General features: G+C 47.1%; 1 protein-coding gene across 9 annotated transcripts in view; it reads left to right on the top strand.

The window, feature by feature from the left end:
• The window catches only part of SRGAP2 (SLIT-ROBO Rho GTPase activating protein 2), a 237,702-nt gene that overhangs the window by 168,415 nt on the left and 52,165 nt on the right, over window positions 1-17,122 (top strand). For 6 of the 9 annotated variants that reach the window (XM_037497470.2, XM_037497468.2, XM_037497475.2 and 3 more), the window contains 4 exons: window positions 19-81; window positions 6,778-6,993; window positions 7,591-7,719; window positions 15,259-15,483. In XM_037497470.2, the coding sequence (XP_037353367.1) occupies window positions 19-81; window positions 6,778-6,993; window positions 7,591-7,719; window positions 15,259-15,483 (633 nt within the window). The remainder of the gene's footprint in view (window positions 1-18; window positions 82-6,777; window positions 6,994-7,590; window positions 7,720-15,258; window positions 15,484-17,122) is intronic. The other 3 variants (XM_037497471.2, XM_037497469.2, XM_037497477.2) reach the window with 1 other exon arrangement.

Below are 17,122 nucleotides of genomic sequence, written 5' to 3'. Positions count from 1 at the left end.
ATTCCTCTTTCCTTCCAGAGTAAAGAAGTTGGCCAGCAGCTCCAAGATGATTTGATGAAGGTCCTGAATGAACTCTACTCGGTAAATCAGCTGGGTTCTTGGCTCTCTAATAGCAGAGGGAAGCAGCCGCTTGTGGTCACAGTCACGTCAGCAACAGAACTGAGCTGAAGTTGAAGACAGTGCATGGTGTCCCCACTGGGGGTACTCCACCCATCTCTTTTTTTCACATTCTTATTTTCAAATCTGAATGAGTAAAAAAACAGTCAAAATAAGATCCCTGCTCAGCTGTGCAAGCTAACCCTGGCTCCATTTGGGGTATAGCCACTAGAGACCAATCAAGGTCTAGGTTATCAGCATACCTGACCTCCATTGGCAGCAGACTAGGGACCCCGAACCTAATGGGCAGGGAACAGAGCCTGAATTGCACCATGAATGACTAGGTGCCTATTGGGAAGGATTTATTTGTTCAATGTTTTGCATCAGATCTTAGACTAATCTACCAGTTTGAGTTAGAGTAGGTGCTCTGGAGGGAAACCCAGGGCCCTAGATACCCACGATATGAGAGACCAGTCCAGGCAGAGAGCGTAGCATCAACTGCCGGGGCTTTCTAAAGGCCAGACCTCAGTGAAGAGGCAGACCTTGGGCCTGGAGAAGGAAACACAGTCAGTTCTGAAATGGTTGGCGCTGCGGGCATGTGACGCCTGTGACCAGTGCGTTTGCTCATGCACTCAGGGGCGGCGGCAGTTGTTTTTCCCCCAGCCGTGTTTCATTAATTATAATTAAAACAGTTGCACACTAAGAAAATTCTAGTGCCATTGAGGGAATATTTCAATTGTGCAGCTGAAGGCTTTTAAGGCCTCTTCTCCACATCGGCTGTGCCAGCCTGTGTCCTTCTCCAGGATCGCCTTGTCCTGTTTTGAAGGTTGTAGCAGCAGGAAGGACACAGAGCAGGATCTCTGTGATCCTAGCAGACGGGTAAAGGAGGAGTCCTGGAATCCTCAGTGGCTTTTTCAGGCTTTTATTGAGTTTACCAGATACACGGCAGGCAGGGGGGTCGGGAGGCTCGTGGCCTCTGCTACTCTGCTGGTTCTCATTCTGGTGTGTCTTTCCCTCTGCTGGCATCCCGTGTCGCCGCCCTTATAAGCCCAGTCTCAGCCCAGGTGTACCCACCTACACAGGCCCACACCCCACTCCAGGTGCCCGCCATCAGGCATGCATTCAGGTCCGTAGAGATCCATCATTTAATCCTAATGGCGGGAGGGCAGAAAAGCCTGACCATCATTTATCCGACGAAGATGAAATTGATTTTCTTTGTTCTCTAGCTTTTTCACTGCCCTTTGTCCCTTCCATCCTTCCGTCCTCCCTCCTTCCCTCCCTTCTTTTCTTCTTTCCTTACTTCCTTCCTCCCTCCTTCCTTTCTCTTTGTCCCTCCTTCCTTCTTTCCTCTTTTACTTCCTTCCTTCCCTCCTCCCTCCCTCCCTTCCTTATTTCCTTCCTTCCTTCCTTCTCTCAGGAAGACAGTAGTGGTGACATATTATAGGCATTTGAGATCAGGGAATTCCATGTTCTTTATCCAAAAGCCTAGGTGTGGCTGGTTTGTCATGGCAACAGTTAAGCAAGTAAATTGTGCAGAATCGTCATCAGACTTGTCTCTAGTGCCTCTCAGTTTGTTTGGCATTTCTGCTCTGTGACTCTCCTGCTCCGAAGCCAAGTAGATAAATGGTACCCTTTGGTTCAGTTCCCGAGTTTTCATTTCTCTCCAATGAAGCTAAGGCTTTTTAAAAATAGAAGCATGTTGATGTGAACCATTTGCAGACAGGATGAGTTCCCTGAACTCCTTGTCTTTTTAATGCTTTACTTATATGCTTGATTTTCAGAGCATCTTCTAGACACCAAGAAATGCTATTTCTCCTTTCTCCTGATAGAATTCACTGAGACAGAAAATGAGACCTGTAGTTGATACATGAAGCCTTTTATTTTCCAATATGCATCTTGGGCCTCTGCTATTTGCCATGTCTGTTGCTGGATAACGGCCACACCAAACCAACTAAAATCTACCCTCAGGGCCTCCCCTCGTGGTGCAGGCGGTTGAGTGCCACGCTGTAAAGCTGTCCACAGCCTCTGCAGTGCCTGTTCGATCCCCGCTGGCCTCGGAGCAACCCACATGGCAAGCAGACCTCTCATGTCTCGCCCACTGCTCCCCCCAGCAGTGTATTTCGTCAGTCTGCCTGTTCTGTTCCCTGCTCTGTCTCTGGTAAATCCTCTCACCCTCCCACGCATCTGGCCTGTACCCTGGTTCTTGCATAAATAAATAAATAAATAAATAAATATTTTAAAAATATATAAAATAAAATCTACCCTGATGCCCCTGCTGTGGGGCTGCATGCAGCAGAGGAAGAACAGTGTCGGGGATCTGTTTGCATTCTCAGAGGCCCAGATCTCACAATGTGCTTTAATTTAAAAAAAATAAAATAAAAAGTAAATGAAAGTGTTCAGTTTGTGCTGGAGTGTGGAAGAATCCCCGAAACTTGCTGCTCTACTCTTCCGAAAGCTGCAGTGGTCAGGCCTCTGTGAGGCCACGGTTACCACAGAGCGTGGATCCTTCTCACACTGAGAACTGGCTGAACAGGGTGTCACCTACCTTGAGGTGACTTGGTGTACATTTTTATAGTTTGTCTAAGGCTAAAAGAAAACTTTGATGTTTTCCTCTAGTAGACAATGGGAAGAAATAAAAGAGGACACTGGAAAGTTCCAGAGAAGGCTGAGTATTCTGGTGTAGTGACCCCAGCAAGGTGATTTTTCCCTCAAGGGGATATTTGGCAATGACTGCGGACATGGTTTGAATAGTGGGGTGAGGGGTACTAGAGGCAAGGATGTGACTAAAACCCTAGGACGCACAGAACAACTCCCTCCATCCCTACAACAAGAATTATCTGACCCAAAATGTCAATATGATGAAACCTGAAAAACTCTTGGCTCAGAGACTGGAGTCCCCTGAATTGGCACCTCAGGTTGGTCTGCCTCTAGCTAAATGACCTTTTCAAATGTCCCTAACCTCTGTGCCCCAGGCTCCCCCACATTCCATGTGCTAGTACCCTCCCCACCCTGTCCTCCCCAGCTCTTCCCCCCCTTCCCTCCCCTCCTTCTATCTCTCTATCTCTTGGAGGAGTTAGAACAAGGGAGGGCTCCTTGCAAGGAGCTGTCCCTTTTTTGCTCTTTGAGAGGGCAGGAGAAGCCTTTCATTTCACTGATCCTGTAGGCAAAGGGATAAAGGAAATAAGAGATTTAGATATTCAATGCTCCTTTTTTACTTTGCATCTGTTCCTAATGCCTATGGATACTTCCTTTGGGGACACTGATTACCCAGGTTGATAATTCAAGTATTTTTTGATGATCCAGAGTGCGGGGCCCTAGTGTTCCCAAATAAAGATTACTTTGGGCAAGAGGCCCGGATTCCCACCATAAGTGGCCAGCTGCCTCTCTGCACCTTCCTCTTTTCTGCCTGTAGGGCTTTGATGTCCCTGACTGGCATTCCAGAGGCCATGTCCCATACTGCTGTTCAGAGGGCAGTCCTGGCCAGCCCTCTTCTTGAAGTGCATTTTAACTCCGCGGAGAGATCTGGCTGGTGTGTAGACCACTGCAGTAGTGATTTCATTTTCTGACTGACTGTCCAAGAATGCCTTTGAAGTCAGAGCACACTTCCCAGAGAGCCCCAGTGTTCTCTGCCTCAATTGTACTGGGAGGATGTATCTGGAAGCCTGGCAAGGCAGGAGTTTATGTAGGGGTGCTGCACCCACATGGGTTGGCTGAGTCTGAAGAGTCAGTGCAGCCCTAGAATTGAGATAGAAGTAAGAGGTGTTGGGATAGGAGCTGTTGTTTCTCAAGAGGTTTTCTGCTTTTGTACCCCATAAATATATGTCCCCCTGGCGTGGTGCAGCAGCTGTCTGCTTGCTGAGTATCTTCAGACTGGTATTTAGCACCTGTTCTTTCGAAACAATGTCAGTTAATAGTCCCTCAATTCTACTTGCCCATTTGTCTCTAGCACTAAGCACCAGAGACAGAAAGATAAAAGTGGTCCCAAACTCAAGGCACTTAGTTTTAATAGAAGAGACAGAAAGATAAAGTAACAAGTAAAATGTGAGATGATAAGAATCCTTATGTCTCCACAAAGGAGGGGCATGAAGTCAGGCTCTTTGGAGAGAGATTTGAATTGAATCTTAACTGCCAAGTTCATGTTCCTTTTTTGTTACACCCTGCTCTTATTTCAGGCTGTCTTTTCATTTCCCACGATCACTCTAGAGGTATCGTTCATAGATCACTTACGAAGTCCTTTTTTTCTTTCTGTGTATTTTGTTTCCTCAAAATGATTCATTTAGGCCTTGATCTTTCCTATTAGCTATTTTCTTCAAATATCTGGGAATCTTAAGCTATGTGCTCATATTTTAAAGCAAAGCACTGAAGAGCTGAAGGTTCTGTGTCAACTATGACCTCCACTGTAAGGTGATCTGACTGGGCTGTGGAAAGCCCAATATCAGTATTTCTTGGTTTTTCACCTTGGGTGTTCAGATTCCCCAGAAAAGCCCATCTAATCTCCCACATTCAAATGAAAAGAGACAAAATGCAATCTACCCTTCCTCAGCTGAGGTAACAATTGCCTCTTTCTTACTTCTTAGTCAACCTGGAAACCTGGAGGGTTGTTTGAATTACTTAAGGTTTTTTAACACTGTCAGTTGTTCAGTATCACTACTTCTTTGTAGACAGTCTACAGAGTATATAATTGGAGTAGATCCTATACTTGTGGATATGATGTCCAGTTCAGAATAAGATGAAATTGATATTCTATATCCATAGCAAGACACTATTTAAACTCTGGTGTACTTTGATTTTGTCAGTGCCATAGTATTCTTAATCCTCCCTCCCTCTCTGGCTGACCCTGAGGGAGTTGTGGCCCTGCGGCCCCCTCTCACTGGAATGCCTCGCCTCAGCACCATTGATATTTGGGGCAATGTTGCGGGACTGTCCTGTGCATAGGGCATTTAGCAGCACCCCTGGTTTCTACCCACTAGATTCTAGTAGCAGTCCCCAACTTGTGATGATCAAAATGTCTTCAGAATTTGCCAGATATCCCCTGGGGGCCACATTAATCCCCAGTCAAGATCACTGCCCTAGACCCAATCCATAAAAGAAGTTCATTTCTCTAAGCTTTTCTTACTTCTTTCCTCCCAACCAGAAGCCCTCTGGTCCTATGCAGAGGAGAGACATTGTTCATAGTAGCAAAGAGTCTGGACTATGGAGTTTGAAAAACCTGAGTTTGAATCCTGACTCTGACATTTGCTAGCTCTGTGACCTTGGGTGGACAGTTTCCTCTTCTTTAAAAGTGAAAATAACATGTCTTTCATAAAGATGTTGCAAAGCTAAGTGAGGTGACTTACCTTAAGCTCTGACACACAGAGTGTACTAAGTAAGTAGTTGGGATTATTATTAATATTATGATCTTACTCTTCTCTGGTGTTCAGAGAACAATGCACACGCGCACACTCACAGACATGCACACCCACCCTCAACTCCTGTACTCTCTAATTCTCCCACTGAAAGAAATCTCATGGCATCAAAATGTTACCACTCTTGACCTTTAGCTTGCTTGGTTTGTTATCAAGCAGTTTTAATTCCCAGATAGGAACTAGAGACTCCCTGTGTAGAAAGCAGAAAGCTCCAGCAAGGAAGAGCAGGCACCTCGTGGCTGGAAATGGTATATCTGGGAGGACTGGAAGCAAATGCAAGATCCAGACTTCCTGGCCTCATTAAGAAAAGGGATTGGACTCCCAGAGAGCTGCTTTGATGGGAAATTTGAAAATTGCATCCCTCTCTTTTTATGCTGCGTCCTGTGGCCACTCCAGTTTCACTTGATGTGAATTTTATGCCTTCGCAGGCTCTTACCTGAGTAGATGTGTGCATTTATAATCTTCCTAGGGTTGTTGTCTAGATCACAGGATTCTTGAGGATGAAAGGAGAACCCACCCGTGTAGCGCTAGGCGTGAAGGCTGGGTGGGGTCTGCTCTGCGCTCAGTGAATGGTGCTGCTCCATTCCTGCTGCTGTGAGACAGGGTATTTGATCTGGATAAAGGGGACCAGAGCCCCAGAATGCTAGGCCTGTAGGAAGAAATTCCTCTTCCCCATTTTAAGCCTGAAAGATCCAAAAAGTATGAGATACTCCACAGCCATGCTGCCCTCTTCAAGGTTCCTACCCACAAAGGTGGGCTTTGATCCTGGGGTCTGGGTGGTGGTGGTATTGCCTATTGACTTGGCATTGTAAGAGGACTAAGCATAGAGATTACGTGGCCATTGGGGCCTCGCTGGTGGCATAGGTGTTGAGACTCAGTGCTATCACCATGATGGCCTGACTTCAATCCCCGGCCAGGGAGCTGACCCACATGTCACAGCAGACCTCTCCTGTATTGCCCGCTGCTCCCCTCAACAGTGTAGTTCTTCTACACACCTACACACACACACACACACACACATACCCCCAAAAAAACAACAAATATTTAAGGCATGAAATGTTTTAATAGATTAGGCTTGTTGACTCAAGTTCAACTACTGTTTTGTGCTTTGGCATGATCTCTAATATATAAAGTTTGCAGAACCAAACACAAATTTTTCTTATGGATATGAGGAAATTGCTCCATGAGAGAGAGGTCCAACTGAGTCTGTTTGTCTGTAAAGTTGAGAACTGACTCCATTTGCTTGACCTCTGGGGTGGGGACGGGTATCTTGCAGGTCATGAAGACATATCACATGTACAATGCCGACAGCATCAGTGCTCAGAGTAAGCTGAAGGAGGCAGAAAAGCAGGAAGAGAAGCAAATAGGCAAATCGGTGAAGCAGGAGGACCGGCAGACCCCACGCTCCCCCGACTCCACATCTAATGTCCGCATTGAGGAGAAGCATGTCCGGAGGAGCTCAGTGAAGAAGATTGAGAAGATGAAGGAGAAGGTGCGTATGTTCCTGTAACTGTGGAGGATGGGGAGGAATGTTCTGGAAGTCGGGACTGACAGGAATTGCCCCGTGAGCACCAGGAAGCGCAGAATAGGAAGCTCTGGGTTCCTTTAGTATCTAGGGACTGAAAGTGAGTCCTCGCTCTCTGCCCTGGAAGAAATCTTCAGTGTTGGAAGAACTTGGGCATGTGGGCTCCGAATTTTTCACTTGTAGCAGATAAACAGGTAACAGTAGTCACCTTTTCAAACCTGGGAGGGGACCGGAGGCCTACGGTTTGCTATCAGATGTCAGGCATTCAGGGTCAGATATAGTGACACCTCCTCCAGGGCGGTGGTGAGGGAGAGAGAATGGTGTTTGCAGATAGAACCAAACTGGGGCACGCATCTAAAGTAGGGAGCCTCATTAACCTTCCCTGGATTGATCTACATTATACCCGTGAATCTCATTAAACAGAATTAGAACCCAATTTAGGGCAGACACGCACAGGGAGTAGCAGCACAATTGTGGTTATCGAATGTACTGTACTTTCATCTTTTAGAGAACAATCTTCCTCTTTAAAAAAAAAGTAAAATTGAACTTCTGTTCCCTTTTCAGCGCCAAGCGAAGTACACAGAGAATAAACTGAAGGCTATTAAAGCCCGGAATGAGTACTTGCTGGCTTTGGAGGCAACCAATGCATCTGTCTTCAAGTACTATATCCACGACCTGTCTGACCTTATTGATGTAAGTGCTTAAAGCTAGGGGCCCAGGGGCTCCTCTGTCCTGGTTTCGGAACCTTGGTCAGGTGATCCCCAGTTCTGTTGTTCAGGCCTGTTGGAGTGTTTAAAGAACAGTTATGAAGATAGTGATCCTTCAAGGGCTCAGTGGGCACCAGGGGAAGCACCTCACACTTTTTCTCATTCAGTCTTCACTAGAATCCAGGCAGGAAGTAAGTCTTTATCATCTCCACTTTTGCAGTTAAAAATTTAGAGAGTTTAGATGACTTACCTGAGGTCAGCTAATCAGTGACAGGGGCAAAATGTACACTGTGGTCTGATTACCAAACCCTTGCATGCTCTTCTCTCTCCCGGGAAATGTTCCCTTAGATCCATGATTTGTGCACAGAAGTGAGGGCAAAAGCTAAAGACTTAGGATGCCACCTCTCACTAAAATTTATGTAGCGTTTAATATTTTCCCATATGATCTCAATTGACTGTCACAGCAACCTTTTGGGTCAGTATTGCGCTCTCCAATTTGTAGATAAGGAATCTAGGGGTCAAGAGGGTTAAGAAACTTACCCTGTGTAAAGTCACATTGCAGATTAAGGCCTGGTCAGGAGGTGTCCCCATGCCCGACACCTGCCCTGTTCTCTTTGATACATGGTGCGAAGCATGTGTTCTGCACGGGGTGTGCACCAGGGATAAGCTTTTTATCCTTGGTCTATGGATCCGCCTTGACTTTCTTTCTCTTGTTGCTTCCCCTCAAACTTTGTATTTGAATTTTAAAGCTCACCTGTAGAAGCCAGTCTGGCCCAGTGCTGACGGACACACTGAAGTCTGCCCTTTCTCACCTTTCCTTGCTGTCAACAGAGTGAGGTACCAGCTGACTTTAGCATCAGCCCCCAGGGCTTCAGGAATCTGTGTTTTAAAACCATCCTGGCTAGACTCCTGCTGTGGGCCGACACTTGCTTCTGGCTGCCAGTCGGCAGGCTCTGCAGGTTCGGAACAGACCTGGCACACTTGCCTTGGTTTCTCCAAGAACCAACCGACCACACTTCACAACATCATGTGGGCTTTTGGTCTAAGGTCACTGTTGGAACAGACTGGGACATCTGGGGCTTGTCCCTGAACCATTTTGCAAATCTGCTTTGTCTTGCCCCCTCCCTGCTCCCTCTTTGGCAACCGATGAATCGGTGCTTAAATCCAGCCTCCCATCAGAGTTACTTGGGGGTTACTTGTATTTTTTTAAAATACAGGGGCCTGTCTCCTTCAGCCAGGAATTTTTGATTCAGAAGGTTTCGTCCCCTGAATGCCCTGCATGCCATCATTTCACTGGGTAAGCGGAGCCCCGATCCCTGTTCAGGCTCCTCTTTGTTCTCTCTGCTTGTTGATGCCAATCTGAACACTGGCCCTCAGTGGAGGTCAGAGCCCTAAACAGGATCCTTCCTCCTCCTTCGGGGAGCAGTGGCTTGCTCCTGGGAAAGGGGCCTGTTCTCAGCGTGAGGAGGAAAATCGCTTCTTTCTTAGGCTCGATTTCTGTGACTTCTCGCACATTAGGTGATAAATCTGGCTGTGCAGTCCGCCGGCTCTTCTGCTGGCATGTACTTTCTCTTACTTTTGCTCCAAGGGCAACTTTTCTACCTTTTCACCAAAATGCTGTTGTCAGGGGAACAGCGGGGCCACTACTCTGTCAGTCACAGCTCTTGCAGTCCATGCCCCTCCATCAGATGAGAGGAGGTGTTTTAAAATCATCCAAGAAGAAAGCTATTTGTGCACCTTTAAAATCTCAGCATTAAAAAAAAAAAGGTATGTTCAGAGCCTTCACTCACAGGACTCGGTGGGAAGTGCCACAAAGAGGAAGCAGCCTCCTCAGCGCTTTGCCAGGTTGGGGTCAGGTCCTGCGAGCAAGTCCAGGCTGGGAGCTGGCCACATGGGTGGTAAAGCCGCTCTTGTTTTATTTTGTTTGTTTGTTTTTCTTTTTCCTGAGGTAAGGGCAGATTACTCCTTTTTTTAAAAAAAAGCTGACATTCTGCTTTATAAATTTTTAATAAATATTTATTGGGAATGAGGCTCTGTACTCAGCATCAGGGATACAAAAGGAATAAAATAGTTTTTGACCTAGACACAAACAGATCATTTCTGTCTAACCAGCTAACTGCAGCACTAGAGGGGAGATGGGGGGCCCTAGGACAGTGTTTCTTATTATGTAGGTCAAGATCCATTACAGGAGGGGGGCCTCCCTGGTGGCTAAGGGTTAAGTCTCAGTACTATCAAGCTAGCCCCAGCCACTGAAGCACAAGTCCGATCCCCAGTCAGGGAGCTAACACACATGGCACAGCAGACCTCGCCTGTCTTGCCCGCTGCTCCCCTCAGCAGTGTATTTCAGTAGGTCCGCCTGTTCTGCTCCCCACTCTGTCTGTGGTGAATCCACTTACCCCCTGAACCTCTGGCCTATACCCCATTTTTTGTATGCATAAATAAATAAAAGAAAATCTTTAAAAAAAAAGATCCATTACAGGAGTCATGAAATAGTTTTTATGACTATAATTTCCCCCACCCCAACCATATGACTATAATTTTTTTAATGAATAAACTAAACTAAATTAGGAGACAGTAGGAGTAATAATATTAGGACACGTAATACCTAAGCTAAGTCTTATTTGTGAAGCTGTTGTTTACTATGTGTGTATGTTTAGGTACCCATGGGGGGGGGGGTTTGTGTGAATATATGGTATATTTCTTAGTGTGAGTTGGAGATCAAAAAAATAAGTTTGAGAGCCACTATTTGAAGAACAGAGAAAGGTCTTTTAGCATCTTTTGTAAGCACAACGAGGGGCAGGAGCCAAATCTCTTTCCCTTAGTACATACACAGTGCTTCCTGCACAGCTGAGCACATAGTATATTTGTTGTAGAAGGAAAAGAAGAGGAGGAATATGATTTCCTAAGCCAACATATTTTTCTTTTGTGTGCCTTTTAAGTCTTTTTCAACTGGGATATAATTTACATACAATGACTGAAGTCAAGTGTTGCAGTTTCAAAAGTTTTGATAAATTGTACACCTCGTAAATGTGCATCCCTATCAAGATTCGAATCGCTCCATTGCCTTGGAAAACTCTTCTAGTCAATATCCTACCCCAGGGCAATCTCTTTTATGACTTCTTTCACCATAAATTAACTCTACCTGTTGTAAACTTCACAAAGATAGGATTATACAATATACACTTTTTTGTTGTGTATCTGCTTTCTTTTGCCCAGCATATTGTTTTTTGAGCTTCATCCATGTATTGATATATCCAGAGGTTCTTTTTCCTGCTGATCTGTAGCATAAAAATGGCCACACGCTGTTCTGGCAGTGAACCAAGCAAGAGCAGGAGTGAGTGGGAGCCAGGATACTTTGGCATTCTGATCCTGACGGTATCCAGAACTTGTTTTAAGACATGGAATGAGTCTTGTTCCAGTCTATTGCCATCTGTGTTTTGTGCACCATTCTGCCTCCTTCCTAGCAGCACTAAAGCTCAGTGTGTGCTGAAGGCATTGAGGACACATGAAAATAAGTTATTCTTGTCCATGTCAGTACATTGACACACAGACTATTTGACTAATTTTTATATTATAGCTTGAGATTTGAACTCAGACTGCAGAGAGTCCATGTGAGGCATCTGACACATGCTAGGAAACCTCAACTTGAGGCCAGAAAGACACTTTGAGCTAACTTGTTAGTGTCTAAGAACTGTAGGCACTCTGGAATGTGGTTTCCTCCCCCATACTCCTGTGGCTCTCTCAACCCAGGAGCAGATGGGTGAATGGAAAACATTGTCCTCTGACATTGCTGGGGCGTTGTGAGTGCTGCGCATGCAGGTCGAGAATCTGCGACACCATGTGCACCTGAGTCAGACATGAAGGAACTCAACTTTCTCAGAAGGAAATACCACTAAAGCCAGTTATTTTCTGTCTGAACTTCAAGTGGGTGTTCTCTTTTCTAGGCTTTCTCCAGAGCGTCTGGGTCAGGATATTAGCTGGCAAAGGGTTAATGAGCTGTCAACTTAAATCATCACATACGTGGATGGACTATCATTAAACTCTTATAAAATTTTGATTTCCCCTGAGAAAGTTTTCATCAAACATTTATAAAACCCAGAAATGGCCAAGGGAGCCTGGCATGACCACAGAACTCGTCAGAAGCCATGGAAAGCATACTTTGTCCTCCTCATAAGCAAAGGATATGCTGCCTGTGCTGTCTGTTCTCCTGGGCACAGGGGTGAAATCGCCAAGTCCCAGTTACCTAAGCTCGGTTCTTTGCTGAAGTCTCAGTGTCTGACTGTTGCCCTACAGGTATGTGGGTGGCTGAGGCTCTCAGAAACCTAACCTGACTCTCCCTGGTAGGGTGGAGGTGTGGGGGATCCAGAGGGCACATTATGAGTTGGATCCCCTCTCGCTGACCTATAGCAGTTCTGTGATAAAGGTGTGGACAGGCATGAGGGTGCTCCCTGCCTCCATAGGCCATGCAGAGTGAGCAAAATAAACGGCTTCAGTGGCCGCTCGACCCATTCGACTCAGGTAGCAGTCAGCCAGCAGATATTTATTAAATGCTTACTTCAAGTGAGACCTAATGGTGAGTTACACAAAGAAGGAATGAGACGCTGACCAAGCCCTGTCCGGCTCCTGCCTTCAGGTGGGGTCTTGGACAGTCACAGAGTGAGAGTGTATTCTGTGTCGAGTAAGGGCTACAGTGAGTCTGGTTCTGAGAGAAGGCCAGGGTCGGGTATGCCAGAGTTGCAGGGCTGGCTGGCTTTTCAGACACTGCAAGTTTGATATAAACCTTGAAGACTGGGTCCAGTGCCACCAGGTGGGAAGAGTGGGAGATGTTTCAGGAAGAGAGGACACTGGGGCCTGTGGGCAGAGTCAGTATGTGGTGTTCGTCCAGGGTCTATGTGGGGCCAGAGATGCTCCCCATTGCCGACCTTAACGACATGTTAGACTGATTTCGTTACCCCTTTTGAGACCCAGAGAGGTTAAGTAGCACATAGACATACTGCTGGTTTGAGCCTGTGATTTTCCCATATTCTGTCCTAAAGAGTATTCTGAGCATGCCTTTGAATTGGAACAGAAGACTCTGAAGAAGAAATCAGAGGGAGATGATGGTAGATGGTGAGACCAAACAGATCACAATTTGCTCTGATGGTTGACCTGGCTCAAGTTATTTAATGTCACTGAACCTCATCTTTCTAGTCTGGATAATTAAGATAATGCCGCCTCATTGAGGTTATTATGATATAGATCACAATATAGATTATATATCAGTAAAAGGTAGGACTGCATAAAGCACACACACACTGTGTAACATAGAGAAAGCACACCTGGTAATTAGAGGCACTTTAAAAATTTCCAAACTGAAGAGGGTGGACTTTAGAGGAAACTACGAGCTATTACAGGCTCTTCAGCACAGGGTGGTATAACATAAACCATATTTTATGACAGTGAAGCAGACAGCGTTGGTGTAAAGATGATAAGGGTATGAATTAGGACAGAGGAAGTGAGAAAGGAAAGGAAAGGAGTCACCAAAATACGGAAAAGTTAGGAAGAGCGCCTACCTCCTCAGACTCCGCACGACATGGCCCCTCCCACCCGCACACACTGCCTGCCCGCCGCAGCCTTCCTTCTGCTCGCTGGACTCAGGCACCGAGTGCATGGGCAGGGTCACGTGGCGCTGTCAGGAAGGCTTATGGGTTCAAGGGCATCCTGGCCAGCCCAGCAGTGTCTCCCACAGGAAGCAGGGCTCCTGCACGTGCAGCCTCCCAATCAGCTGCTTTTGTCTAGCTTCCATTTGCTCTTCCTTCCCAACTGAATTTAATGTCGTGCCATCCTCCGCCTCTAGTGAAGCTGTAACTGCTGTTCTTCCGCTACAGCCGGGCACCTGCCAAGCCTGTTGGCACTGAACCCAGAGCCCGCCAGGCACTCTATCGCTGAACTTCTTGTCAGATGCTGGGAGGGGGGAGTTAGCAGTTTCACTTGCTGTTTCTTCCCCAGTAGTAGCTGCTCTCAGGGTAATCCCAATGAGGGGGCCGGGCCAGGAAAGAGTTAACTTACTGCCTGCTCGTGGAATGAAATGGCAGTCAGGCAGATGGTCTTACTTGAGCTGTGACTCCTTCTCTGACGCGTCTTCTCAGGTTCTGGGTCTCAAAGTCACTCACACAGTAGAGAGGAAAATGGATGGTCAAGGAATTTGGTTCTCTGGGCCCTTTGGGAGGAATGGGGGATGTGGTCATGGAGTTTCAGAATGCCATTGCTGAGGAGGACCTTAGGGATTACAAGGATTTTCAAACTTTTTCTTTTTTTTTTTTTTTTTTTTTTATAGAGGCATGCTTTATTTATTTGTTTTGCTGGTTTGTTTGTTTGTTTTGTTTATACATGCACTGGGTACAGTCAGAAGTGTGGGAGGGTGAGAGAATTCACCAGAGCCAGAGTGGGGAGCAGAGCAGGCAGAAGGACTGAAGTACACTGCTGAGGGGAGCAGCGGGCGGCAGGAGAGGTCTGCGCACCATGTGGGACCCTCGCCGGCGGCCGGGGAGCAGCCAGGGATCGAACCGGCGCCACAGAGGCCGCGGGCAGCTTCGCAACCCAGCGCTCAACCGCTGCGCCACCGGGGAGGCCCTTCAAACTTTTTCTCTAGCAGAATTTTTTCTTCAACTAAAACCTTAGATAAAATCCCAATATATTAAATAGGAAAAAAGAGCAGAGCTGGCTTACTGAAGCAGGGATGGGGTGCTCCAAGCCCACTCTCACCCCTTAGCAAGGGCAGCTTGATAGAGACGGGGAACCTTACCATCTGCTCTCCAACTGGAAAACAACTAACCTCGCCAGGCCTATTCATTTGACAGTCAGCTGAAGGCTACTTGACTTGTCCCGTGCTTTAGGTAAAACCATTTGTTTTTCATTTTGCTTTAGAAGATCAGAATCCTTTACATCATTTGTGTTTTCCCAGGAAGGCTTATGTTTAGAATTTTGGGGTCTTCTAAATGCTATCTATGTAGGACAGGAGCCTTAATGCAGAAATCCTGGGCTGCAGCTAAGACCTGTCCTAGAATGGTGGGAGTTAACGGGGTTGATGGCAGAGTCAGACTCCCCCCCCCTAAAATCCCCGCGCTTCTTCTTCCATCTACCATCCTGAGTTTTTATATTAGCAACTCTCACAACACTCTGATTTCCAAACCCTGAATGTTAAATTTTGTTTTAATGGCATCCACATATAAGCCCCCAAGTAGAAAAGGATTTCCCTTTAATGCTTACTTCTCATTCTGCCCAAATAGCACTATATGTAGCACATAATTTCATTTTGTCCTAATGAGTCCCCTTCCTTCTAACACCTCACCACCCTCTGGGATGTGTTTAGCCGTTGAACTGGGGAACAAGAACTAAGAAATCTCCCCCAGGCCTTGGGAGTCAGAATACCAGCTTGCTTTCCACCGCACGGCCAGTCTTGTTGACGTGGTCAGTGCTGCCCACACCCACTATCCTCCCTGTCTGGGCCTCTGGGGCCTGCTCATGTGCCTGCTCCTTCCCACAGCAGTGTTGTGACCTGGGCTACCACGCCAGCCTGAACCGGGCACTGCGCACCTTCCTCTCCGCGGAGCTCAATCTGGAGCAGTCAAAGCACGAGGGCCTGGACGCCATTGAGAACGCTGTGGAAAACCTGGATGCCACCAGTGACAAGCAGCGCCTCATGGAGATGTACAACAACGTCTTCTGCCCACCCATGAAGTTCGAGTTCCAGCCCCACATGGGGGACATGGTGAGTCCCTGTTCCCACCCCATACTCCCCTAGAGGCTGGAGGTTATTTGTGTCTAAGTTCATTTCACTGACACCACTTGATTCTAGAGAGAAAGGCCTGGGGCTGATTTTCCACCAGGAGGGTGAGGTACATTCCACTCATTCAGCAAATAGTACTGAGGGCCTGCTGCTGCTAGCCTGGGTGTCACACTGAGGGGGAGAGCTCTCAGTGAGTTTACAGTCTGGAGAGTTGAGGTAGTTAGAAATATGCATAGGGAAGGTGCCCATTGAGATTAGTAGCATCGAAAGCAGTGAAAAATCGTAGGTGTGTTCTAAAAATGACTAAGTGTTCCATGTAGTGAGAGGGAAAGGAGTGATGGGGGTGGCACCCCAAGGGGTCAGACTGGAGGAAATGAAAGCTGAAATGGGGCGGGGATTAGAAGACGTTAGATGGCGGGGAGGGCTAAAGCGGGTGTCGGTGTGATCTTTAGTCATTTGGCAGAATTCTGAAGAATTTTACTCTCCTGTGTTTGGAAGATTATGATGAAAGGTGTAGTTTTGCTTGGGCTTGGATACGAAAGAATGGAACTCGATCTGGGACAGGACCCCGGACACCTGAAGCTGGGTACACAGGCGGGAGAGCCGGAGCTCTCCCGTTTTGGACTTGTTCCTCTAGCGACTTCCAAAAAGCTCCTGAATACACTACAGTGAAAGGAACAAGCAGCTGCTTGGTATTCATTACTCTGAACCTTGGGTTTCACTTCTTGCAGCTGCGCACACAGACGGGCCGAGCCTTGCTTTTGTGCTAGGAGCCACCCCTTAACCTGCTAGTGAACCAGGAGGATGATCGACTTCCATGACAGAAAAGGCCCAGTGTGGTCTTCAGGCATGGTTGAATATAGAAGTGAGGATTTTCTAATCAAGAATCATTTTTCTCTCTCTGCTCTGCGTCCCCTGTGTCAGTTCCATTCTCAGATTGTCGTCCTGAGGCAGCAGGTGACAGTAATTCCAGCCTTTGCTCCTACTGGTTGAAACCCAGCAGGAGGAGCATCTGCTTCCCTCCTCGCAGTCCCCATAAAGTCTTTCTGTGTCTCCCTTATCCCGAGGGGGTGATGTGTTGATCCCTGAGCCAGTCACTCTGGCTTATGCACAGATCACCTGTTCCTTTGTCTGCATGGGTACCCCCACCCATCCAAAGCAGGTGGCCTGGGCTGTGGAGTGGGAGTTTTCCCCAGTGGGTAGTCAGACCGAAATTAGGGTGCTGGAAGATCGAAAACGGCAGTGTCCTCTCCCCGGGGCTGGTGCTCAGTTAGGAGTAGTGTCCAGATTCTTGGAAAACCCTGTTCCGGAGTGGTGACCGTTGCAGTGTAACCAGGGGGTTTGCTGTCATTGGTTGGCCACAAGGAGAGAGGGACATTTCTATCCTAAAGACAGACAGTGGAGATGATTTCTTTCCCCACTGTCTTGGGGATACCAAACCATACATTTTGCTTCCATTGCTGCGGCTTAGGAAGTGTTGGCATCTGCATGAGGAGCTGGGATGGAAGCGTGAGCAGTCAGAGCAGGGGATGTGTGTCACCAAGTCCCAGGTGGCCCCATTCCTCACCTGCCCTGCTTTCTGGCTAAACCTGCCTTCCAAACCCCATCTCCAGCTGCTACT

Source organism: Talpa occidentalis, unplaced genomic scaffold (assembly GCF_014898055.3).
Source record: "Talpa occidentalis isolate TD23 unplaced genomic scaffold, MPIMG_talOcc4v2.1 talOcc4.8, whole genome shotgun sequence".
Taxonomy (NCBI): Eukaryota; Metazoa; Chordata; class Mammalia; order Eulipotyphla; family Talpidae; genus Talpa; species Talpa occidentalis.
This window is presented reverse-complemented; position numbering and strand designations above follow the sequence as displayed.